We start from the raw sequence: 24431 nt of genomic DNA, 5'->3' as shown, positions 1-24431 counted from the left end.
TCTCCTGAGGTATTCTTCATTTAAGTTATTGTAGGAATCCCCCATCCTCTTTAATAACCACTCCCCATTTTCATTCAGTGCCCTCTAGCCTAAGGCAACTTTCTGCTCTGTGGATTTGCCTATTTTGGACATTTCATATAAATGAAATCTTGTAATATGTGGCCTTTTGTGTCTGACTTTTTTCACTAAACACAATGTTTTCAAGGTTCACCCATGTTGTAGCATGTATCAGAATTTCATTCCTTTATAAGGCTGAATAGTATTCTGTCGAATGGATATATCACATTTTGTTTATCCATTCTCCTGTTGGTGGACATCTGAGTTGTTTCTACTTTTTGGCCATTATGAATAGTGCTGCTGTGAACTCTTTGTACGTTTTATGAGGACATTTGTGTTTGCAATTCTCTTGGATATATATCTGAGAGTGGAATTGATGAATCATATGGTAACTCTGTTTAACATTTTGAGGCACTGCCAAACTGTCTTCCAAAGTGGCTACACCATTTTGCATTTCCTCCAGCAATGTATGGTTATAATTTCTCCACATCCTTTCCAAAACTTGTCACTGTCTGTCTTTTACATTATACTCATGTAAAAGTGGGTTTGAAGTGGTATCTTGTGATTTAGATTTGCATTTCTTTGATGGCCAGGCAGATTTTTTAACCTCTCTGAATGTGTTTTTCATGAGTAAAACCACTATGATAATAGAGAATGTTTATTTTATTTATTTGCCTTATAGTCTTATGGCACTTATTGTGTGCCAGATGCTATTATGTGCTCTATAAACATTAATTTTAATCCTTGTAACAGCCTTTATGACATAGGCACCTCCATTTTATAGATGAGAGAAACTGAGGTCCAAGAGAGCTTAAGTAGGTTTCCCAAGGTTACACTGCTAGGCTACCTCCATTTGAAGAATGGGCAAACGCAATACCTGGTGTTTCCTGGCATGTTAGTCGTTTTTCTTGAATGTGCATAGTGAGATATGCCAGGCATGATCCTGTTTGGGCCACATGTTCATAGGTTTTGTTGTTGTTTATGTGCCTTTGGCTGTATGAACTAGTTGGTAATGAACTGCCAGACTTTATTTTTCCTTATCTAATAGAGAATTACTTCTGTGTCCTGGTAGAGGAGATATACCATGAAGATTGTTCTCTGCCTGCTGTTAGCTGTGTCTTTCATCCTCCCTTCCTGTTAAACAAATAGTCCAAGGCTGTAGTAAGATCTGGCTGGGAAGTCACTATAAGGCAGAACTGTTTCTCCATTCTTCCTTTGTCCCCATCATCTTCCTCTCTGCTGCTGGCATATTACCTGTTCTTCATCACAGAGAGAGACAGGGACCCGATTGTTTTCTTTCAGCTTTGTCTTCTCTGAGCCTCTCTCATGGTCACCCATGAGGGCTCAGTGATGCTGGGCCAGTGAGCTTGCTTCAAGGAGCTGCCCCCTCCATTCTGAATGTTGGCTTATCCAGTCTCGCCTTCAGTCTTTCTCTCAAAAAAAGAACTTGAGGCCCAGCATCATAGGCCATCAGCTCTGTTCTTAAGCCCCCATTCTCTGTCCTGAGACACTCTAGGGCCCCGCTGTGGGGCACTTTGTAAAGTCTTATGTCTCGAGAGAAGCTTGCTCTGTTGAGGTTCTGACTGGTTTGGGGAGTGGTTGGAATATGCAGTTGAGAGGGACCTTGTTACTTTCAAGTACATCTGTGGAACAGCCCCAGATTTCCACTGTGTGTGTTGGTGTTCTCTCCTGTATTTCCTCTTATATCATGGTTTCCCCACTTTAGAGTTATATAAGCTTTACACAAAAGCCTAGAAATAGACTTTAGCTGTTTATCTTCAGTTAGACAGTAATCTTATTCTGTGTAACCTGAGATGGGCATAGTTTTCTTCCCAGTGTCAAGGAGTACTGCATTCTGTCCAGCAGTATGAGTTTAACTGCCCTCATGTCAGGAGATGGCTGAGATGGGAGTAGGGTGATATTTTCAAGACATTTCAGCTGCAGACTCCAGGCCAGCTCCCCAGTGGCCTCTGCTCCATTTCCTAGCCAGCCATCTTCTGAGCTAAGGGTTGCCTGTTGCTGTCTGTTGCAGATATAGGTAGGCAGGGTTACTTTTGAAATTGCATGGGAGCTCCCTGCCCCAGTGCTGCTTTTACTGGGGCAGGACTGCTCTGGCCCTCTGAGAACCAGGGCAGAAGGTAGAGGTCCTTATTGAGACAAGAAAGCCTATACCTCCAGGACTGGCTGGCACATTGCCTCCAAGTCACATTCATTGAGGAAGACGGGGGTGGGTTGCTTACTTGGTGGTTCTGTTGGAGGTTCTGGCATGAGAGAGGCTGTTTCTGACTATTTGAAGTCCTGTACGGAGGAGATAGATGCCTTAAAGCCAAGGTCTTTTCCTCTGGAAACCATGCAACCTCACAGAAGGGGAAATGCTCTGTGACCTGGGCAAGGCCTTTTTAAAACACTTTAGTTTTTTGATCTTTAAAATGATGATTCCTGCCCCATACAGAACATCTCCCATCCAAAAGGAAGCTTTTAAAAAAACCTTTTATTGAAGTAAACCATGCATGCAGAAAAGTGTAAACATTGCAAAGTACAGCTTGATGAATTTTCACACACTGAGCAAACCTTTGTAGCTAGCACCTAGATCAGGAAGCACAGCATCTCTTGGTGGGTTTGGAGCGACTCGCCTGAGGTAAATGTCTGTGGAATGCTGTAGTAAGGCAGGGTGCTGTTTTGGGCCACCGTGTCTCCTTTAGCCTGACCAGTAGTGCCCAACACAGCAGAGTTGCTCAGTATAGTCGTCCCTTGGTATCTGTGGAGGATTGGTTTCAAGACTCCTTAGATAACAAAATCTGCGGATGCTCAAGTCCTTTATATAAAATGGCATAGTGGTTGCGTATAATCTGTGCATGTCCTGTATACCCTAGGTTACTTATAGTACCTAATAAAATGTAAATGCTGTATAAGTAGTTGATACACTATATTGTTTTAGGAGATACTGACTAGAAAAAAAGTCTGTACATCTTCAATACAGACGCAACCATTGTAGTCCTAACTACATAGTACATGTTAGCAGCAACACAACGTATTTTTCAAATATTTTCAATGGTAGTTGACTCCACAGATATGGAACCAATGAATAAGAAGGGCCAACTATACATATTAGTCCATTAACTGGCTGGATGAGTGTAAGGAAAGTTGACTCTCAATCTCTGAGTCTTTCTCAGTGAGGCTGTGGTTGCTTCCGGGTGTTTCTGTTTCTTGGCCCTTTGTGATTGACTTGCAGAAGTGCCTCTGTTCAGAGGACTTGATAATGGATAGCAGCACTGGGAACACCGGTGTGAGCAAAGCCTGTGGTCTTAAGAGTTGAGATGTGACCGTTTCTGAGAGAGGGTGCCAAGAACACTTATAGAGACCACTCTCCCAAATATCCCTGCTGCCTGGGCCTGTTAGAATGCCCCTCCCCACCTCACTCCCCATGTAGTGCATAGTGCTCTGGAGCTGGACGTGGCTTACCACAAGATTGGTGCTGGTCTAGAGCTGGGTCTTTCTGAATGCTTCAGTGCCTCTGACCCAGCTGAAGGCTCTGGCCAGTCCAATTGGAGAGATTTGGGATGGAGAGCTGTTTTAAGGAAGGCAGGTCAGCTTCTGCTGTGAGCAAGACCTCTGTTTATTTCAGAGGCTGGGTTTTTGTTAAGGTGGAGGAGCATCATGAAAAAAGGATCTCTGCACAAAAAATTGCTGCTAAGCCTCTATAACTGACTAATCTGTAGGTTTTCTCATCTGCAGAAGGACATGTCGGGAGTGGCAAATTATAAAGATGGATCTCAAACATCTCTGTGTCAATGCAGAGCCTCAGGAATTATAAATTTCTGAGGAATTGGTTGGGAATTTGCAGTAGGAAGAAGACTTGTGAAACTATCCAAGAAAAGGAGTTCTTTTTTAAATGCAGGCCTTCCTGTAATGCTTGCAGAGAACCCTGGATCTGAATAAATCCTTTTACTGGGGTGGTGAAGTCTTTAGAAGCAGTGAAACTCAACATCAAGTTCCCTTCTCCCTAAAGGTTTTATATCTTCCACACATTTTGGTCATTTCTTCGCTCCTGCTCCTGCCATTTGGAAGTTTAACGGAGAGGGCATCAAGCTTTGATGTACTCCAGACTCCCTGCCCTGAGAAGGAGGGTGTCAGTGTTTATGAGTTTTTCTGTGAATTGAGGAGAAGCATTTGGGTCTGGGAAGATTGAGGTGCTTCTTTCAGAGTTCTGGACTTAAACCAGCTGACTTCAGCTCCTCCCAGTGACAAACCCCAAGATTCCTCGGGAAGGAGTTTAGGAGCCTGCATAGGACCGGGACTTCGGTCCTGCTGCCAGGTTTGGGTAGCGTAGTGAGTGGAATCCAGACAGGCTGAGCACTCTTCGGGTTGCTCCTGTCTCCCTGGCATTTGGGCACAGAGCCTGTCCTTAGAGGGGTTTAAGGGCTCTCAGTCCCAGGCCAGTTTCCTTCTCCAGGCGTGCAGCAGGAGCGAGGGCCTAGCAAGTACACCCTTAGCCTGGCACTGCTGGTGAAGATAGATGCCTGGGTCCCACAGGGCAAGCTTCCTCTCTCTGCCCTTTGTCCGGGTGCTCTAGTTTCCCTGAAGTCAGGTGTCCCCAGGGGCAAAGGGAAGGGCTTGAGGGCCACAGCACCAGCCTGGCCTAACTCAATGCACAGGCCCCAGGCCAGGTTATCCGTAGGGTCCCCTGCTGGAGGACTCTCCCTAACCCCTCTGCCCCACACAGAGTTCCTGAACCTGAATAGCTGGGAAGCCCAGTGGTTCCTGATACTCACAAACTCAGTCTCAAGTTTCCCTCTATCTAGCTTGTGTGGATTCTTAGAATAAATCTGAGTTTCTCCCCAAATTGCTATTTGAGTTCCTTTGGGCTTCCAGCTTGTATGAGACCTTCTAAGTCAAGCTCTGTAGTGGCCCCAGTGAGGCTCAACATGTTCCTCTCTGGATCTGTACATGGTTGACAGGGGGTTTGTGTGTGAGAACCACCGCTGTGCTTTGCGATTCAGCACCGCCCCTGTGTTGGCAAGGAGCTCCCCCACACAAGCTGTGCTCCATCCACGTGCTTGCACCAAACAGAAGCCAAAGGAGCTGGACCCGGAGTTAAAGGCAGGGGCTGTGGAGGTGAGAGTCTGCTTCCTGTATTTCTAGGGCTTTACCCCATCTCATCACACAGAAATGCAGCAGCCCTGGCCACAATCCCTCACCTCTCACGTATCTCTTATGTAAGTGGTACAGTTGCCTGACATGGACTCTATCTTCCCACTCTCCCAAGGTTCTCACAGTGTCACTGGAGGAGAGATGACTGCCTTCCTCTCAGGCTGCCCGAGGGTTTAATTTTCCTTATTGTGGCTGTCAGGACCTTTTGGGGTGCTAGGCCAAGCACTGGGTACTGAGGCACCTTATGAAATCACATCTCTAGTTATATCCACACTCCCTATGCCCCCCTTGACTCCCTCCTCCCCACCCCCGTCCCCCTCTAGTAGCAGGCTCTTTACAGATGTGTTTTGTCTCTACTCTCCCTCTCTGTCGTTGCTTCCATTGAGTCCTCTTTGACCCAGCCAAAAGCTGTTAGTGACTTAATACAGCTGGATGGCCAGCCAGGAATGGACAGTCAGCTATCAGACATGCCTGCTGTGGCATCAAAGATTAGGGCCTTTGAGGCATTTGTTCCCAACCTTGGCTGGACATTAGAAGCACTAGGGGACCTTTTAATAATTCCAATGCCCAAGCCCCTTCCCAGAAAATTTAAATCAGAGTCGCTGGGAATGGAACCTCTAGTTAAAAATCTTCCCAAGTGATTCATTCCATTATTGGCCAAAAATTGAAAATCATTGTTTTAAGCTCTAAAACCTTCCAGTTTAAGACTGCTCACCTTTCATCCTCTCTGGTGAGGCTCTCATTTCACTAGAGCTTCTCCCTACTTCAGACCCCAGTACTGGTGAGTGAGCAGAATGGTACTGTAGATGGGGCTTGATGAATGTTATGGGCCCCCAGCAGCTACATTGCTTTCAGTTTCACTGTGGCAAACAGCAGCTTGTTTTCTCTACATCTACCTGGCTGGCCTTTGGGCCAAAAAGCAGGAGGATCTTGTAGAACAGCAACACTCCCTACCTCCCAGGCTAAGGCAGATTCATAGGAGTGGCAGCAGCTGAAGGCCTGGTGAGTGGCTTGTGGAAATCTCCATATAAGGCTGAGACTGCTTCAGCCTGCCTGCGTGCCAGCTGCTGCCTCCTCTCCAAAACAGTTCTCCTCCCACCTGCCCTAGTCTCCAAAGAGATATAGCTCTGACAAGGCTGGGAGGGCAGCTTCTGCCAAGAAATGCCTTGAGCTCCCATCTCTTTCCTTTCCTTGTATCCTCTCCATACTGTCTCCAGTTTTCTCACTTCCTTCCTAACCCAATGTGCCCTGGAAAAGAGGACTAAAAAATTCATGCTGAAAGTGTAAAATATTCAGTTAATATCTGCTCCACCCACTTGTGAGTTCTTGGGTATATGGAGAACTGTGACAGCTCCTTCTCCAGAAGTTCACTGGAACAGATTCCAGGCAATGGTATAAAAAGGAAGTACACACCTTTGGAAATGAGTGGAGTCTGCAAGACTAAAGGCAAAAGAGACTGTACATAAGCACTGTGTTCTAGTTGATAAAATTCTTTCCCACGGGGTGCTAGTTAACAATTTTGAAACCATTATGCATGTGTATTGGCATTGGACAGTTAAGTAAATGGATGGCATTGGAGTGGGAGTTTATAGGCAAGCAAGGGAGAGGCTAGAATTATCCATGTGGTAATAGATTAGAGTTGGAGACATCAGTATGTTAAGCTTAATAGAGACACATAAAAAATATAGATCAAGGGAGATATGTATATATGTAGGTATATGTGCACCTGTATTTCCTTGTTCTATCAGCCGAGAAATTCTAGAGGCAGCAAACCCCAACTGCAATGAGTATACTTAGCATCCAGATCTTGGTTTCTAATTCCATTCTCTAATAAAAGGAACGAAGGCTCCTTGGAGAAATTGCCTGTTCTAGGACTGGAAAATGAGGTATCACTAGAGTTGCCCTTGAAGGATGGGAAGGACCTAGGAAGTCTGAGCCGGTGTCCAGCCACAGGACAAGGGGAACTGGAATCATGGGAGTGAAGATAGAAAGTGGATGGACTCAGATCATAATCAGAACATTACCAAGGGATTTCCCTTCATCTCCCCACAGCACTGGGCACTCTACTGTTATGACCTGTTATCTTGGAGACTCCATCTGTAGAAGTTTCTCTACAGTGGGAAACCTGGTGACAGGCAGCAAGTGAGTGATTGAGCAGGTGAATGACTGTTGAGGCTTAAAACTAGCATTCTTATTAGGACTAGTTGTACTTTAGTTATAAGACTCTCTTTCAGACTTTTCTGTCTTATTAAACCAAGGCAGCAGAAACAAAATGAGAATTGAGGAATAACTCATCCATTGGCAGTTCCATTGGCAGCTCAAGGACTGGCAGCCTTCCCACTCTCCCGATTTCCCATCGTGTCCCGAGCAAGCTTGGACATAGGGTTAGATCCTTGCTCCAGTCTCCCTCTGTCAGGGTTGCCCTCTCCCCTTACCTGTGCTTCACTCCCTTACCTCTGGCTTACCTGGTCTTGGGGCAGCCTTTCCCACCTAGCCTACTCAAAATGATCTCCCATCCCAAATTCCTCCTTTCCCACTCCTGCTTCATTTTTCACTGTGGCACATAACAACCACCTAACACGCTGTATACTTTATTTATTTAACTTGTCTGACCATAGACTGGAAGGTCAGCTTTTGAAGTCAGAGATTTTTGTCAGTTTTCTTTATTACTATATTCCTATTACCCAGAATAGTGCCTGGCACATAGTAGGTGTTTGATAAATATCTGCTAAATAGATGAATGTTGTTGATAGCAGCTGCTTTGCTTTCCTGAGTGTTTTTCATATATCTACAATGGAAATGATGCCAGCCTCAGATTTACGGAGACAAAATGTTTATTTATTGAGAAACCTTCAGTAAATGCTCTGCCTTATCTCTCATGGAATTCAGTCTTCCCATCCAGACCTCACCAGACGAATCTGATCCTTGCGCCACAAGGAACTTTTAAATTACTTGACTTCTCTGTTCCTGGTCTCTGTGTACAATGCTGTCCGCAGGCTGTGTACATATCTGCAATTCAGCGCTGATCTCATTGAGGCAGGTGCCATGTCTTACTCATCATTGTGTCCCTGGGGCCCGCCATCTGGTGTGTATTTGTTGAATTAATGATTTTTAGATATAGTTGGCCCTGTCTTGTATCCCCAGTCCCTCTTCAATTAACCCTCATCCTCTAAATTAAACGGCCGCAGCTCCTTCAGTCTATTCCAGCAGGACTCAGTTTGGGACCCTTTTCACCACAGCCTGTTGCTCTTCTGAACCAAGTTCTGTTTATTTCTGGCCTGTTGAGTTCTAATTTGTGTGAACACCATTCTCAAGCCATGTTCTCTGTGCTCCTGTGTGGGAAGTCCACCTCTGCTGGAGGAAGGCAGCCTCCTTGGGCTGAGTTGAGGCTACCTGTAGAGGCATTTCAGAGCAGCAGATAGGGACTGGGAAGAAACAAGGGAGGACAGAGGCTGCCCCCAGGCTGTGTGTAAGCTGCCAATACTCTGCCCTATCCCCACCCAGAGGGACATAGGCCCCCCCAAAAAGCTGGGCTTTTCTATCAGCGCTAACCTTTTTGCTCTCAACTCACCATGTCCTTACTCCACTGACTCTAGGAAGCTACCTGGTGGCCCTGGACCCCATGGATGCTGAAGTCAGCTTTGACTGGCTGCCTGTGTACTGGCTGAGTCCTCTGATTCTGTTTCCTTGCTTGCTGGGTACCTGATAGTATTTCAGGCGCTCCAGCTGTGATGGACACGATTCTCTGCCAAAAGGAAGCTATTTCTGTTGAAAAAGTGACGTAAGACTGTTGACACAAATATACCAGCTCCATACGGTTCCATGCTCCTTTCCATCCGACAAGAAAGCTGAGTTCAAGTCCTTTTCTTGATCTCCATCTTTTTCATCCTACCTCATTCCTCATACCTTGTCCTGTGACACTGCTCCTGTACTGTCCTTCTTTCCTGGACTCTTCCTTTTCCCTTGCCTGCCACACCCTTTCCCCAGTGAGTCTGTCCTCCCAGCCCTTAGCCATCTCCAGGAGGCCTTTTTAGCTCCATCAGTCAGAGGGACCTGTCTCTTTAGTTCCCGTGATCTCGGGGACTTCCCACAGTTGCTGCTGGAACTGTTTTGTGCCCTAGGGGTGATTGCAGCAAAGACTCGAGGGTGGCGGCTTGCTTTCTTCACAGAGCCGGCTTGTGATCTTGCCTACCAGATGTCCATTGGCTTCTGTCTCTGTCCCCTTTCTGCCTTCTCTCTGCCTCTACTTCCCTTCTTATCCTGTCTGAGTCCCATCACTTGTGGTGTCAGCCTAAAAAGGTCTGTTTTCTATGAAGCAAAGGCATAGAAATGCCAGAGAAAGGTAGCTGAAATATAGCCCAAGTACAGACAAAAAGAAAGGAAACTTCGTTCTTTAGTTGAGCACCTGTTCTAGCCCTGAGTCACTGAGGCTCAAATCCTAGGAATCATCCCTGGCTGCTCTTTTTTCTCACCCACCACCCACCTCAAGTCCATTTGGCTCTACCTTCAATATTTCCCAAATCCAGCTACCCTTTACCCCACGTGCCATTAGCATTTCAATCCAACCCTGATTCCTCTGCCTGCCTCATTTGTCAGGGTCAGAGAGTACTCTTGTGAGCTACAAGCAGGCTGCCTCCCTTTCTCATCTCCACCACAGATCACATCCTCCAACCTGGCAGGCTATGGCCACCGAGGGCTCCTTTCGTTCCAGTCCTACCAACAGTCCTACTGGTCAGCTTCTTCAGGCCAGACCCAGCTCATCCCTGCCCCAGTGGCCTCAGAGCTTTCTCTTCCACTCAGCCTCTGCTTGGACTCTGCATGTTTGTACCTCCCCAGGCATTTCCTAGTCCTGAACTGTTTTCCTTTCATTCCTATCATTTATCACTACCTGAAATCAGGTTCTTTGTTTTCCTCTTATTTCCCTCATTAACCACAAGAATAAAATTATCTTTTCTAGGGGCAGCCCTTTGTTCTGTTTTCGCCTCTATTCCGAGCACCAACCAAGAACAGTGCCCAGCACAAGGTAGATACTCAGTAAATGGCTGTCAATTAACATGAGCCCATGAATGAGTATATTAGTCTGTACCTAAACATGTGTCTAGGGAGTCTTAAGATGATTACATGGTTTTCTGGGCAGGGCTGTGAAAACTTCTTCTTTTGCTGTCAGTGGATGTGATTACAAATGTGAATTGGAACTTGAGTCAGCGTTGAGAACTTAGGTAGGCTCACACGTTCAGACACGAGTCAGCCAGAGACAGTATACTTCCTCCACGAGTCTTCTTGGTTGGCCCCCAAACTGTGTGACTCACTAGGAGCAGAGGCTGAGACAAGGGAAATTTGTGCAGGCAGAAGAGCCAGGGAGGAAGAAAGGGCCTAGGTGCCAGGTGGAAACCAGGACAGGGTTTAGTGGTTTGGCTAATGGGGAAAGAGATTGATTTACTTCAGAGACTGAAGCTAAGGAAATAAGCTTCCTGGTTCTGGGGTAAACCAGGCCAGTGTGCTAAACTAGCAGTCCCCAACATTTTTGGTACCAGTGACCAGTTTCATGGAAGACAATTTTTCCATTGACTGGGGTTGAGGAGGGAAGGTTTTGGGATGATACAAGTACATTACATTTATTGTGCACATTATTATTATTACATTGTAATATATAATGAAATAATTATACAACTCACCATAATGCAGAATCAGTGGGAGCCCTGAGCTAGTTTTCCTGCAACTAGATGGTCCCATCTGGGGATAATGGGAGACAGTGATACCCGAAGTGTGTTGCTTATGTCCAGTTTACTCCATAATCTCATTTTGGTTGCTGTCACTGAAGAAAACTCTGCTTCACAAAGGTAGGATGTTAGAAATGGAAGCAGGCTTTTCAGTACTTTGGTGGCAATCTCAGGATATTCTGCCTTGACTTTAATCCAGAACGTTTGGAGATTTGAAGTTGTCTCAGACATACTTTTAAGGTCCACATCATTTGTGATCTCAAGCAGTGGATCCTCTTCTAGCACGGACAAAGTTGATTCACCTGACTTATTCACGAATGGGTTGCGGATCCATTCCTTCCCAGTTTGGGGGCCTTTTGTGACTGGGAAGTAATGCTCAAACTCTTTTGAAAGCTGAGATAAGTGATCATGCACCAGCTGGGAGAAAGAAGGCCGGGCTCAGTCTCTTTTCAAAATCTCTGCTAATGTTTGAAACATGTCAAAAATAACAATGTTCACTCGTCGCCCCATAATTCCAGTTTTGCTTCGAATGCAGCCACTTTATGTCCGACTTGAACACAGTTGTTGTGCTCCCCTGAAGTGACAGATTGAGTTGGTTAAGCAGGTTGAATATGTCACAATTAAGCAAGTTTTGCAACCCTTTCTGTGTCTCCGAAATGTGCTGCCACTGGTGACTGTTCATTTAAAAGAAATTTCTGGAGTAGCTCTCATAACTCAAAAAGTCTGGCCAGTGATCTACCTTTAGAAAGCCATCTCACATTTGTGTGTGAGAGAAGATGTGTGTGCTCTGTGTCCATCTTCTCACAGAGCTGCACAAACAGACGTGAATTAAGGGCATGTACTTTAATGTGGTTGATAATATTAATCACACCCTGAAAAACGTTAAGTTCAGGTGACATTTTTCAGCTAGCTAGCATTTATCTATGGATGACATAGTGTATAGATTCACATTCAGAAACGACCTCTTTGACCCGAGTAGTGAAACCAAAAAGTCGTCCAGTCATGGCAGCCGCTCCATCCATGCATATACTGACACAAAGTGACCAGTTCAGTTTCCTGATATGTGATCATTCAAAGACTTGAATAGTTCTGCAGCTGTGGTGTTGGTTGGCAACAAAAGTGCATATAACATATCCTCATGCACATCTTTCTGAAAAATATATCACACAAAAACAAGCCTTGTTGTCAGCATCAGTAGACTTGTCAACCTGGATTGCAACCATGGTGACTCATTAATCCTAACAATTGTGCCTCAGTATCCTGTGCTGTTTCATCAATTTGTCTAGTTATGGTGCTAGCGAAAAGAGGAACACGTGCCACCTTTTGAACTGCAGCCTCTCCTAAAAGTTCACGACAAATGTCCTTAGCAGCAGGCAGGATCAACTCTTCACCAATAGGGCTTCTTAGCTTTAAGCAATGCAGTTAGCCACTGAGAATGATGCTCTTAGTGCAGACACATTTAATGAAGTGGTGGCTTTCAATGATTTCTTCTGTTCTTCATGTTCACATTTTTTTTCCTTTTGAAAAACTCCAAAGGCTTGTCTTTTAATGCAGGGTGCTTGGTCTCCGTGTGGCAGTTTTGAAAGTTTCATGGCTTCATTGGATAGCTGGTCGCCACATATTATACAAAGCAGGCTTGTAAAATGTGAATCACCTGTTGCAATGAACCCATAATTTAAGTCAGACTGTTGGTATTTTCTTTTAAATGCAGCTTTCTTTTTGTTGACAGTCTTAGAGTCTTCTGCTGTCTCATCATTGGGTCTTTCCCCTTTTTCAAAGATGCTCTCTAGTGACATTTGTTTTTTACTCCTTTTGGCTAGGGTTAGCTTGTGGGCTTACTAAAACTGTAACTGAGACATGTGTGCAGTGCGGGAAAGAGGCACGTGGATAGAAGTGATAAATAAAATAATGGGCAACCCATACGTGGATTAAAATAAGTGTCAGATTCTGCCTTAAAGCCTGCCACCAGATGCAGCTTAATTGTCACTTGCCACACCCACTGATAGGGTTTTGATATGCGTGCAAGCAGTTGATATATTATGGTCTCTGTGTAGTCAAACCTCTCTGCTGTTAATCTGTATTTGCAGCCACTCCCCAACGCTAGCATCACCGCCTCAGCTCCACCTCAGATCATCAGGCATTAGATTCTCATAAGGAGTGTGCAACTTAGATCCCCCGCATCATGGTTCAGAATAGGGTTCACGCTTCTGTGAGAATCTAATGCCTGATCATCTGAGGTGAAGCTAAGGCAGTGATGCTAGCACTAGGGCGCGGCTGCAAATACAGGTAAAGCTTCACTTGCTTGCCTGCTACTCACCTCCTGCTGTGTGGCCCAGTTCCTAACAGGCCATAGACTGGTTCTGGTCTGTGGCCTGGGACCCCTGTGCTAAACTATACCAGTCCTGTTTAAGGTGGAAGATTCATTCCTATAACGGATGCCCGTTTGTATGCAGCATGTATCCGAGATCATCACACTTTCTAGGAAAATAATTCTTTCATCATCCAGGTATGATTCTGGTGTGAGGTATTGATAGCCTGTAGCAGAGAAGAACAGCAGGATTCCAGGGACCCATACTCTAGGGTCCCATGCATTTAGAGGGTTGTTGCTCCCACCTTTGAGCTGAAGATTGGAGATAGGGAGAGGTCGGAGGCTTGGTATGAGAAGTCGAGGTCTGTACCCACTGAGGCCTCTGTTCTATACCCACTGGGAAGGACCTCACATGACTCCATGGTGAGTTGGGCCATAGTTAGCCAGGCTCCATCTATACAATGACCACTTCCACACAAGGAGCATGTTGGCTTAAAATGAGGCACTTCTTTCTGCCTAGATTTCCACCTTGGCCTGGATACTTGGCTGTGTGCGTGCATGCGTCATGCATGGTGTGTGTGTGTGTGTGTGTGTGTGTGTGTGTGTGTGGTTCCTGTTCATTCAAATATACATATCGTAAAATTTACCATCCTAAATGTGTGTGTGTGTGTTCATGTTCGTTCAAATATACATATCGTAAAATTTACCATCCTAACTAACCATTTTTAAGTATGTAGTTCAGTGGCATTAAGTACATTCACATTGTTTTGTTGCCATCACAACCATCTATCTTCAGAAATTTTTCATGTTCTCAAACTGAAACTCCATACCAATTAAACACTAATATTTGACTTTTTGTGTCTGAAGTATTTCACTTAACAATGTTTTCAAGGTTCATCCATGTTGTAGCATGTGTCAGAATTTCGTTCCTTTTTATGGCTGACCATTGTATATATTATTTATCCATTCATCCATCTATGGACACTTGTGTTGCTTCTGCCTTTTAGCTGTTGTGAATAATGCTGTTATGAACATGGTGTACACATATCTATTTGAGACCCTGATTGCAGTTCTTCTGGATATATACCTAGAAGTAAAATTGCTGGATAATGTGGTAATTCTATGTTTAATTTTTTGAGGAACTGCCAAACCGTTTTCCACAGCAGCTATACCATTTTGTCTTCCCACCAGCAACACACAAAGGTTCTAATTTCTCCACATCCTCATCAGTACTTACAGCATTTTTATTACAACCAACCTAGTAGATATCAAGTGGTATCTCATTGTGGTTTTAGTTTGCATTTCCCTAATAATTAATGATGTTGAGCATCTTTTCATGTATTTATTGGCCATTTTATGTATATCTTCTTTGGAAAAATGTTTATTGCCATCTTTTGCCCTTTTTAAAATTGCTTAATTGCTTTTTTGGGGGAGGGGACTGTTGAGTTGTAGGAGTTCTTTATATATTCTGGATATTAATTCTTTATTAGATACATAATTTGCACATGTTTTCTTCCATTCTGTGGATTGCCTTTGCACTCTCTTGATAGTGTCCTTGGATGCACAAAAGTTTTTAATCTTTTAAAATTAATTTATTTTTTATGGTGACATTGGTTAAAAAGTTTTTAATTTTGATGAAGTCCAGTTTACCTATTTTTTCTTTTGTTGCTTGTGCTTTCGGTGTCATAGCCATTGTCAAATCCAGTGTTATGAAGCTGTTACCCTTGGTCTTATAGTTTTTCTCTTACATGTAGGTCTTTGATCTAGATTGAGTTCATTGTTGTGTATGGTATATTGGGCACTTGGTTCTTGTGGAGTTCTGCTATTGGGTGGGGTGAGGAGGATGAAAGCTATTCTTCCCTGTGTTCTCTCCCCCCAGGCTTAGGAGCAAGGTGGTCCTTGGCTGGGTGGTGATGGCTTCCCAAGGAAAGCTCCACTGGCAGAAGGCCCTTGGCCTCTTGGTAGGAGCTTGGACATCTTGCAGCCCAGCTAGCGACCACAGCCAACAGGTCATTCTGGCACAGCAGGTGCAAGAAGGAACTTTCTGGCCTTGGCAGCAAGTGAAAATGGTCTTTGTTGTGTTCTTTTCCCCTTTAAAAAACTGAGTTTAGCCAACTCTTACAATGCCCCAGGAATTCAGGGAGTTTGGCTGGTCACCAAAGCCCTGAATGGGTCATTTCTGTAACACCCCAACTCCCCCAGAGCACTAAAGCATGTACAGGATTGGGTTCATTCATCTCCCTTCTCTTCCCACAACTCTGAGGTTGCACACTCAGTGTGGGCACTGCACTGTTGCTGCTTGGGGTTAGCAAATGATCCCCTGTCTTGTAGGCCCCATTCTGCTAAATCCATGGAAGCCCTGAATGCCTCAGAAATCTCCCATTGCCCCTGGATGAAGCCAGAGCCAATTCTTGAAAGAGGCACCTCCTAGGGATGGGTGCACATGCTCAGCATGTATCATTTCCAGCAAGGTCCATCTCCCAGCAGGGTGCTCAGCTTTGCCTCTGTGGAGACACATGTCAGAGCCCAGTAGAGTTAGCTCCTTGGAGATAGTTGGCCTTGCTCCTGTGGTCCCTGCCTTTTGCTGTGGTAGAGGCAGTGTGCTCAGGTGGGTTAGGAGTTGTCCAGTCCTCGTGCCTCTCTGGGTCTCTGTTTCTGTGTCTGGAACGTGGGGCAGGAGGAGAGGCACTAAGCACCTTCCAGGCCTGGGTTGAAGGCAGCGGCAGTGAGTGTTCTTCCAGCAGGAGCCTGAGTGGAGCTATACAAGCTTCTTAATGAGTCTAGCCTACTGACTGCCCCACCCACCTTGGTTATTTTCTATATCTGTGCAAATTTTGTTTTATTTTTAAGTGTACAAGTCATTGTTTTTTAGTGTATTCACAGACTTGTATAGTCATCACCACAATCCGTTTTAGAACATTTTCATCCCCTCTCCCCCAAAGAAATCCTACACCCTTTAGTTACCCTCTAATCATTCCTCAGCCTCTGGCAACCACTAATCTACTTTATGTTTCTATCAATTTGTCCATTCTGGACATTTCTTATAAATGAACTTATGCAGTATCACCACACCCACCTCTTGCCTTTCAACTTTATCATCTACTAGTTGCTCTGGTCCTGGCCCCAGGGGTGGTGGCTGCAGCACAGTATCATGGGCCCCTGGAGGTGGGATTTCCTTTCTGAGTCCTGAATCTCCTTCAAACCAGCTCCTCCATCTCATGCCCCTGACATAGTGGAGGACTTGTTAACTACTGTCAGGCCTTTGTACATGTATCATCTGCTATTCGCTTAACAAACGTGGGATTTAGTAAGGTTAGATAGTCTTATTTTATAAATAAAACATTTATAAATAGAATACTTATATGTCATATATTGTAAAATATTTACTTAGAAATAAAGCATAAATATGTCTTGTAAATGAATCTACAATATAAACCAGAGGGGCTGGTTGTTCCATTTATCATTCAGAAATATTCACTGAAGCTCATTTTGGGCAGTGCCAACATAGGCATATAGATCCCTCAAGTTGGGGGCTGGCAAGGCATAGAGAATGTATGAGAGCTGCTCGGCTCGCCCTTGGATAAACCCCTCAGTTTGGCCAGTCATTTTCAAGAGGCTACTGCTAGCCATCTTAGGACCAGCAGCTGGCCTCCAGTGTCAACCCAAAGACCTGGCTTTCCCTCCCCTCTCAGGGAGAAGGTGGTCAATTATGTCTAGAGCATCTTCCAGTCCATCTAGGTAAGTTCTTTTCACCCTGCCAGCCTCCTTACTGTCCTGGAGTAAGGGAAAAATATGCCCCAAACTTTCCTCCGATCTTCCTGTGGCAAGCATTCAGGGAAGGTATATTGAATAAATTGCCTTCTTACCACTACCTGCTTGCCATGGTAAGGAGTGTGTGTGTGTGCTAAGAAACAGAAGCAGCCTGGGTTGTGTTCCAGCCCTGAGCCCTCATTTCATGTGAACAGTATCATCTCTGGTCTCAGGACAACTCTATGGAGTAAAGGATTTCTTTTATTGTGGTAAAATACTCATACATAAAAATCGAGTGTCAGAGTAATGAAGGGGCAAATGGGATGACAATTTTGCCAGCCTCAGAAGGTTGTGGGAGTAGTCAGTGAAAGGACACATGGGACCAGGGCCTAGCATTCAGTTAGCACACAAGACAGTGTGCTGCTGGGAGACTCAGAAGGTGCTGTTTTCATAGTGGTTGTCAGTGTGTACCTGAACCAGTTTTCCCTTCTTTTGTGATCACTGCTTACTCTCTGATCCCTTTTTTGCATATTTAATAGAATTAGATAATGCTTGCCTCAACATAATATTTAAGGAGAAATGAAAGAGGTCGTAGTTGTGAGATCCTGACACATAGTTAGTAAGTAAATGTTCATTTCCTTCAGCTCTAGCTTGTTATGTCTTTGCCTTTTATTGACACTTCTGGAAGGAGGCAGAGGCTTCATTTTGCACACAAAGAAACTTAGACCTGGAGAAGTCTTACAGTGCAGTTGGTGATAGAGTCTTGTGGCCATGTTCATCTGCAGAGCTGGCTAGGAAATCTTGTTTGTAGCTGGTGACCATGTACCCAGTGAAAACAATTACTGTGCAAGAGGGGACAGTGAGCAGTTTGGTGATTTTGAGCCCTGGAACACTAGTATCCAAAGAGGAGTGTGTGCCTCAAGGGGGCCCACTAAGTGGTTCAGGAAGAAGAAAATATTAGAATTTCTGTTGATGTGTTTTATTGTCCCCACTTAACTTACCTGTGTGTGTGTGTGTGTGTGTGTGTGTGTGTGTGTGTGTGTGTGTGTGTGTGTGTGTATACATGTTATAGTTTATAAGGTGTCAGTGCCATGGGACAGGTTGATAACTTATCTAGCCTGTGCATCTGTATGTCACAGGTGGCATATGCTGGCAGCATTGTGAGACCACAGACCCAGGGATTATGGTGGTCATCGAGGCTGAGCAAGGAAAAGTCACCTTGAGAAAGCCCCTCTGCCATCCCCGCTCTCTCCGCTCTGTGATCCTAGTCCAGGCTCACTCTGGAAACAAGTTGGTTAGGCATGCCCACACTTAACAGCTCATGGCCTTAATCCTCACAGAAGTCCACCTCATTAGTGTCCTCTTTTCACATACAAGAGGACCTGCCTCAAAGAAACCGTGTATCTTGTCAGTGCCAGCAGGGAGTGTGTGCTTCTGCATGGGGGAGGCTGAGCTCCCAGAGGGCAGAGATTGCCACCCTTAGTTTGCTCAAAGAGGGTTCACATGGGGCACTGGCATGATGCTGGAAGAAGGCCTGAGATTAAAACGTGTGAAGAGTAAAGGGCCTGGGGCCAGAGCTGGAGCAAGGAGGCTGAGAAGGTTGGAAGGACCAGATAGGACCTGCCTTGAGCTAGAGGGTGTGTTCTTGCAGCTGTGGAACAGCTCTTACCTGGGGAGGGTTATCTAGGCCCTAGGTGCATATGGGCCTTTCCAGCCAAAAGGCAGGCAGATGGGTCCCAGGCCACCTTCTTTGCCCACTGCTCCTAAGGAACCCCCTCCGTTTGGTTTTAGAACAACCCACCAAGCTCCCTTTCCCAGCTCAAGGACCCTCCAGGAGTGCCTGGGAGAGATACTGCAAAGCTGCTTCACTCATGGAGAGCTCTAGGCTTAGTGTGGGTGTGGCCCACCCTCAGAAAAGACACTCTCACCCCTCCTTGTTTCCCCACCTCGGGGTCATTTCTGAGGCAGGCCATACTTTGAACACATAGCCGAGGGTGCAGGCTCTTACCCCACCTGAAGTTGGAGGTCCCCCCATGAGCTCATGGCCAGCCCTCCAGCCCTGCCCTCCCCCCCCATTCTGACTTGGGCGCAAGGATGATGGGCTGAGTTTATGGGCTCTATAAGGAAAGGCTTCTTGGAACTGGGAAACTAACTCCTTCTACCTTCTGTGGACCAGAGAGCCTGTGGTCGTGTTGGAGTAAAGGCTCTGGGAAACTAGCACCCCTCAGGTCTGGTTTTTGTAGTTGGGCCCTGGGGATGAGGAAGAAGGTGGCGGTGGGTCAGAAGAGCTCATAGTTCAGCCTGGAAACTTACCAGGAAGATCACATGAGCTCAAGCTGGAGGGCCTGGGAGCTTCCACCTTCCTTTCATTGGAGACATGAAGAAGGTTTTCCAATAGTGGGGAGTAGCTTCTCTGAGCTTGGCACCCACACCAGACCCAGCATTCTGATTACAGCTCAGACCCCTTCCCTCTTCCCCTGGCAACAGGCAGGTCACGACTGGGTGGCTATAGGACCTACTCAGAGCTCTAGGAGGGAGGTACCTGATGCGTCAATCCCCAGATGGTTGCTCTTGCCTTTTCTCCCATTGCTACCTCTCCAGGATCAGGACTGAGGATATGCTGGGCTCTCAGGGGCAACTCAGTGGAGAAGCTGGAGCTGCCCTGGAGCCCCCTACTCCAACAACTGCCCCTGTTTTAGAGCCATGGCAACCTGTTGCCTTTCCAAAAGTATCCTCATGTTGAGGAGAAGTGAGAAGCCAAAGGGTACAGGGCTAACAAATCATCTTTAGGAAGGTCCTCTCAGCTAACCCTTCACCTCAAGTAGGAATTTCTTAAAGCCGTCTTTCTTAGTTTCAGTTTTCTATCCCTAATTTCAGTGTCTTTAACAGCTTTGCTATCAGAATTTGTTGTTCCAGGATGGGCCAGGCAGCCTTGTAGCACTCCTCACAGACAGTACTAGAAGGTGGCGGTAGGTCAATCGCCTCAGGCGGGCTTGGCCTCCCAACCCCACAGCCTACCTTCAAGAATGTGGCTTCTCTCTAGCCCCATCCTTGCCTCTAAAAATAACCTTGCTATTTTGAAACCACCTCCTCTGGAGCTTTTTCTCACTGATCTCTTGGATCAGTAACCCCTCTAAGACCAGGCTTTTAGCTGCCTCTGTCATCCCAGCTGTTCTCACGGAGCAGTCTCCTTCCTGTCTCTCTCCCTTCCCCCAGTACTGGCTGGGATATTATTTTCCAACGAGAAATGAATATCCAGCTGGGTGTCCTCTGAGAAGAACAAGCCTGTCACCCTCCTCTCTGGGAGGGGGAGGAGGAGGTGGTAGAAAGCAGGGCTGTGAAGGCCAGGGCGAGGCAGAGCAACCCTGTGCCTCTGTTGTAATTGGGGGTCCACACAGCTGAGAGGTTCACATGTCTGTCGAGAAGCCACAAGGGTTGGAAAGGGCCTGAGAATGTGGGAATGGTCCATGCTGCCTTACTATGTCCCTTTAGAGCTGGCCTCTGAGTGACTCCTTGCCTCGTCTTCTTCTTGCAGCCCACAACCCTCCCTCAGGGCACCATTAACATGAACCAATGCACAGATGTGGTGGATGGGGAGGGCCGGACAGGCCAGAAGTTCTCCCTGTGCATTCTGACCCCTGAGAAGGAGCATTTCATCCGGGCTGAGACCAAGGAGATCATCAGTGGGTGAGTCTGCTCCATGTGTTTTGGGAGTTGGTGCTCCCTGCCCACCAGCAGGTCCTTGGACCAGGTCCCTTTGGCACAAATTGAGCAGCATTGCCATTACTTTCTTCCCGAAGTGCATCTGCTCTTTTGAGTCCTCTCTCTCCATTCAAGTACAACTGTGTATTCAGTCACCACACCAGAAACTGGCCTCATCCTTCATTGCTTTTGCTTCATCCCTGGGTCCACACATTCGCCAAGGCTACCCCCACCTCACATCCTGTTACTCAGATGCCTTCCTCTTCTGGCACTGCCCTGGTTCTGGGGCTGCTACATCTTCCTTAGGCATCTCACTGGTCTCCCTACTCTTTTCACACCCAACCACAAAGGGCTCAGTCCCCAAAACACTATGACCTTACCACCCTTCTAGCTAAAACCTCACCACCTGTGGGTCAAGTCCAAGTTCTTTGGCTGCCCTGCAGGGCCCCTTCCCAGCCCTCCAGCCTCACTCCCACCACCCTAAGCACTGAGCTGCTTGTCACCACACATCCCCCAGCTGCCTTTACCTCTGTACCTTCTCTCCCACCCTTCTCTCAGTCTGGAATAAACCCTGGACTTCCAGGCTGTTAGAGTCAGCCTAAATGTTTACTATATTGCAGTAAGCCCTCTCTCATGAAGTGCTTGGCTCCATCTGCTGGCTCTTATAAAAGATGAAGATTGTGTTCACATCTGGTTTCCTCAACCAGCGGAAAACCCTTGACAGTGAAGGCCATGTCTCATTCATCGTGCTCGGTGCCCACACACAGGAGTCATTCCAGTGCTGCTGCACGCACTGGCTTCATTAGCCAAGTAGCAAAAAAAAGAAAGTCTTTGGGTCATCCTACTTCCTTGAGCACACCCTATGCAGAGGCTTAGGAGAAGCCCTGGAAAGTGGAAGGCAGGCCCAGGTTTTCAGGTAGCTGACAGTCCATAGGGGCTGAATTTGTGTTCCTGAACCTATGCAGCATCTGCCTTCCAGGAATCCCTGCTCATGGGGCATCTGCTACCAGCTCTGTGCAGCCTAGCCACACGTGGCATATGCACAGTGAACAGACACAGCAGGAGGTTGGACACTGGGTCTTGGAGAATTCCACTTGTCCTTTAAGGCTAAGAAGGAGGGAGATGAGGCTGAGAACGCTTTGGGAAGAGTAAATCCAGGGTTGAGGGGGACCAGGCTGATGATTGCAGTGCAGAGTAGAGGGGATTAGAACATGAAGTCCTTTGTTTCAAAAAACTGAAAGACTCCTGTGAGCAGTGGCCTGTGCTTCAGTATCTCACCTGCAGCCCTGGCCAAGGCTGCTGTGTAAGGAAGTGGGAACACTGGCCAGAAAGCCCCTGACTTTTGCCAAGTTCAGATTCATACCGTGGTAGGGATAGAGCAGAGGGACAGAACTGTGCTATAAGAGAGGTTGAGTGGCCCTATGCTAGGGATGCCAGGAGAGAGGCAGGTTTGCATTTCTAACACATGAGAGCAAATTGGAGGACACTTCGACTCTGCCCCTCTCTGATCTTAATCCTAAAACCTTACATTTAAGGGTGTAAAGAGCTTTTACCAAGCCCTCGTTCCACAATTGGGAGACTGAGGCTCTGGAAATAAGAAGAGTCTGACCGAGGGCACCCTCCAGGCATGAGTGACATCATGGAACTGGTTGCACTTACTTTCTGGTTCACTCTTGCTGTCTTGGTCCTGTCTGGCAAGCACACCTGGGTCAAGGTTCCACTGCTCAAATAAGATTCTTTAGGGGAACCTAGCCCTCCCCTCAAGATCTAGGTTCCAGGGATAGGTGGAATGGGAAAGACTTGTCCAAGGTTCCCAGGGTTGTGGGACCAGGTCAGTGATGTAGTGGTCTGCCACATTGCGTTAGGAGAGTGACGATGATGTCTAGCATTTGACAGTGTCTTTGGCAGACTGCCTAAATCCTGCTGTCAGACACTAGCACAGGCTAGGGGGTCCTCAACTCTATCCTGGGCCACTCTCTTGTGGTCACTTCTGTGTGCGTGTATGAGGCCTGCCATTCCGTGCAGCTTGAGTAGGCAAGGTAAATTGGGTTCCTGGGTCCAGTTAGAACATGGGGTGGAGAGTAGTCCCCACATCAACAAATAATTCCCAGACGCCAACAAGATGTTCAAGAATTCAACTCAGTTCTGAAACTTGACACAGGGATAGCATCAGATCCTGCTGGTTAAGGGCTCAGTCCCACGAAATTGCTCCCCGCACCCCACCACACTCTGACCAACCGGCTATAGATTGGAAGTTCCCACGACCCCTCCTTGCGTTCAGTTAATTTGCTAGAATGGCTTACAGATTTCAGGAAAACTAGTTTACTCAAGAAATTACTGACAAAGGATATTAAAGGATACAAACTGTTGACGTAAGAAACATACAAAGCTGTAGAGAATTTTAATGAATTTATTTGAGCCAAACTGACAACAATTGGGAAGCAAAATCTGAATGGATTAAAAAAATGCTCCAGAGAATGGCAGTTTTGCAGCCTATTTTATACATTAGAATCAAAAGGGGAGACATAAGGAGGGTTCATTGGTGGTAGATTAAAGTGGCAGGAGAAAGCAAAGCAGGGAAATATTTGGGATTGGATAAAAGGTAAAATGGAGAGACACATCTTTTACATTGGTGGGTAAAGGAAAGTTAATAATTAACATTTACAGCACATAGAGATGGAGAGCATAAGATAACCATGAGACGTTCAGTGGTCTCTTGCTCTGGTACAGTAGGTTATGCCCTGAGGGGTCTGGAAAAAAGGAGTTTCTCTGACATTCCAAGGGTTTGTTATCATAGATGCAAAAAGACAATAAACAGGCTCACTTCAGGTAAAGGTTGACCTTCATCAAGAAAGCTACAGGCCCAGGATGTGACTACCTGCCATGACCTGCTTTGGTTAGAAATTTTTATGTTCAGACCATCCCATGTGGTTACTTTCAGTCTCTGAGTTTGTAGGTCTCCGCCATGCTGGCCTCCCCTGAGCTTGTCAGGTTAGTATGTAGCCTTTTTTGTTTGTTTGTTTTTGTTTTTGTTCCACGAAATCATTAGCCAGATTAAGAGATACATAGGACGAGGTCCCAAAGGAGTTTCTGTCCTCTTAGAGCTTGGGGCCCAGCGTGGTGGCATGTGGAAACATTCTGGTTCCCTAACCTAGAATCTCTCTGAACCCTGAACCCTGTCCTTTTGGGTTTTTATAAAGGCTTCATTACATAGGCCTTTTCTAGTTATTGATTCAACCTCGAGGCCATCTCCTTTCCCTGGAGGTTAATGGGTGAGACTGAAACTTCCTACCCTCTAACCACTTGGTTGGTTCTAACAACCAGCCCCCATCCTTAAATGCTTCCAAAAACCACTTCATTAACATAAGGAAAGACATTTTTTTAGCTCTTAACACTTAGGAAATTCCAAGGGTTTTGGGATTTATGAGCCAAGAATTACTCAAATATTAAGGAATATATTTTGGTCATCCGAATGACTAAATCTCTATTTCTTATAAATCACAATATTGCACAGTCATTAGGGGCCCTAAACACCAGGTGCATATGCTCTCAGCGTCCCATGTGTAGACTGGGCAATACTGAGAGTGGGAGGCTTGTTAGGCTCAGTGGCATACCCAGAGCCAGAATAAGTCACCTGACTGTTATTCTTGTCCTGGATCTGGACCTTTCTCCTTCTTGTCCAACAGGCAGGGCTCTCTCAAAAGCAGCCTGCTCCCAGGCCTCTGCAGTCCCTCAGAGACCCT

At 46.1% G+C, this 24431-nt stretch overlaps 1 protein-coding gene across 13 annotated transcripts in view; it reads left to right on the top strand.

Annotated features, from left to right (window-relative positions):
* The window catches only part of MPRIP (myosin phosphatase Rho interacting protein), a 146141-nt gene that overhangs the window by 63334 nt on the left and 58376 nt on the right, over positions 1–24431 (top strand). For 7 of the 13 annotated variants that reach the window (XM_039847598.1, XM_039847597.1, XM_039847600.1 and 4 more), the window contains exons 4-5: positions 10166–10231; positions 20522–20673. In XM_039847598.1, the coding sequence (XP_039703532.1) occupies positions 10166–10231; positions 20522–20673 (218 nt within the window). The remainder of the gene's footprint in view (positions 1–10165; positions 10232–20521; positions 20674–24431) is intronic. The other 6 variants (XM_039847603.1, XM_039847601.1, XM_039847593.1 and 3 more) reach the window with 1 other exon arrangement.

The sequence above is a fragment of the Pteropus medius genome, unplaced genomic scaffold (genome assembly GCF_902729225.1).
Source record: "Pteropus medius unplaced genomic scaffold, Ma_sr-lr_union100, whole genome shotgun sequence".
Classification (NCBI taxonomy): domain Eukaryota; kingdom Metazoa; phylum Chordata; class Mammalia; order Chiroptera; family Pteropodidae; genus Pteropus; species Pteropus medius.
The sequence above is the reverse complement of the archived record's forward strand: the minus strand, read 5'-3'. Positions and strand labels throughout refer to the sequence as shown.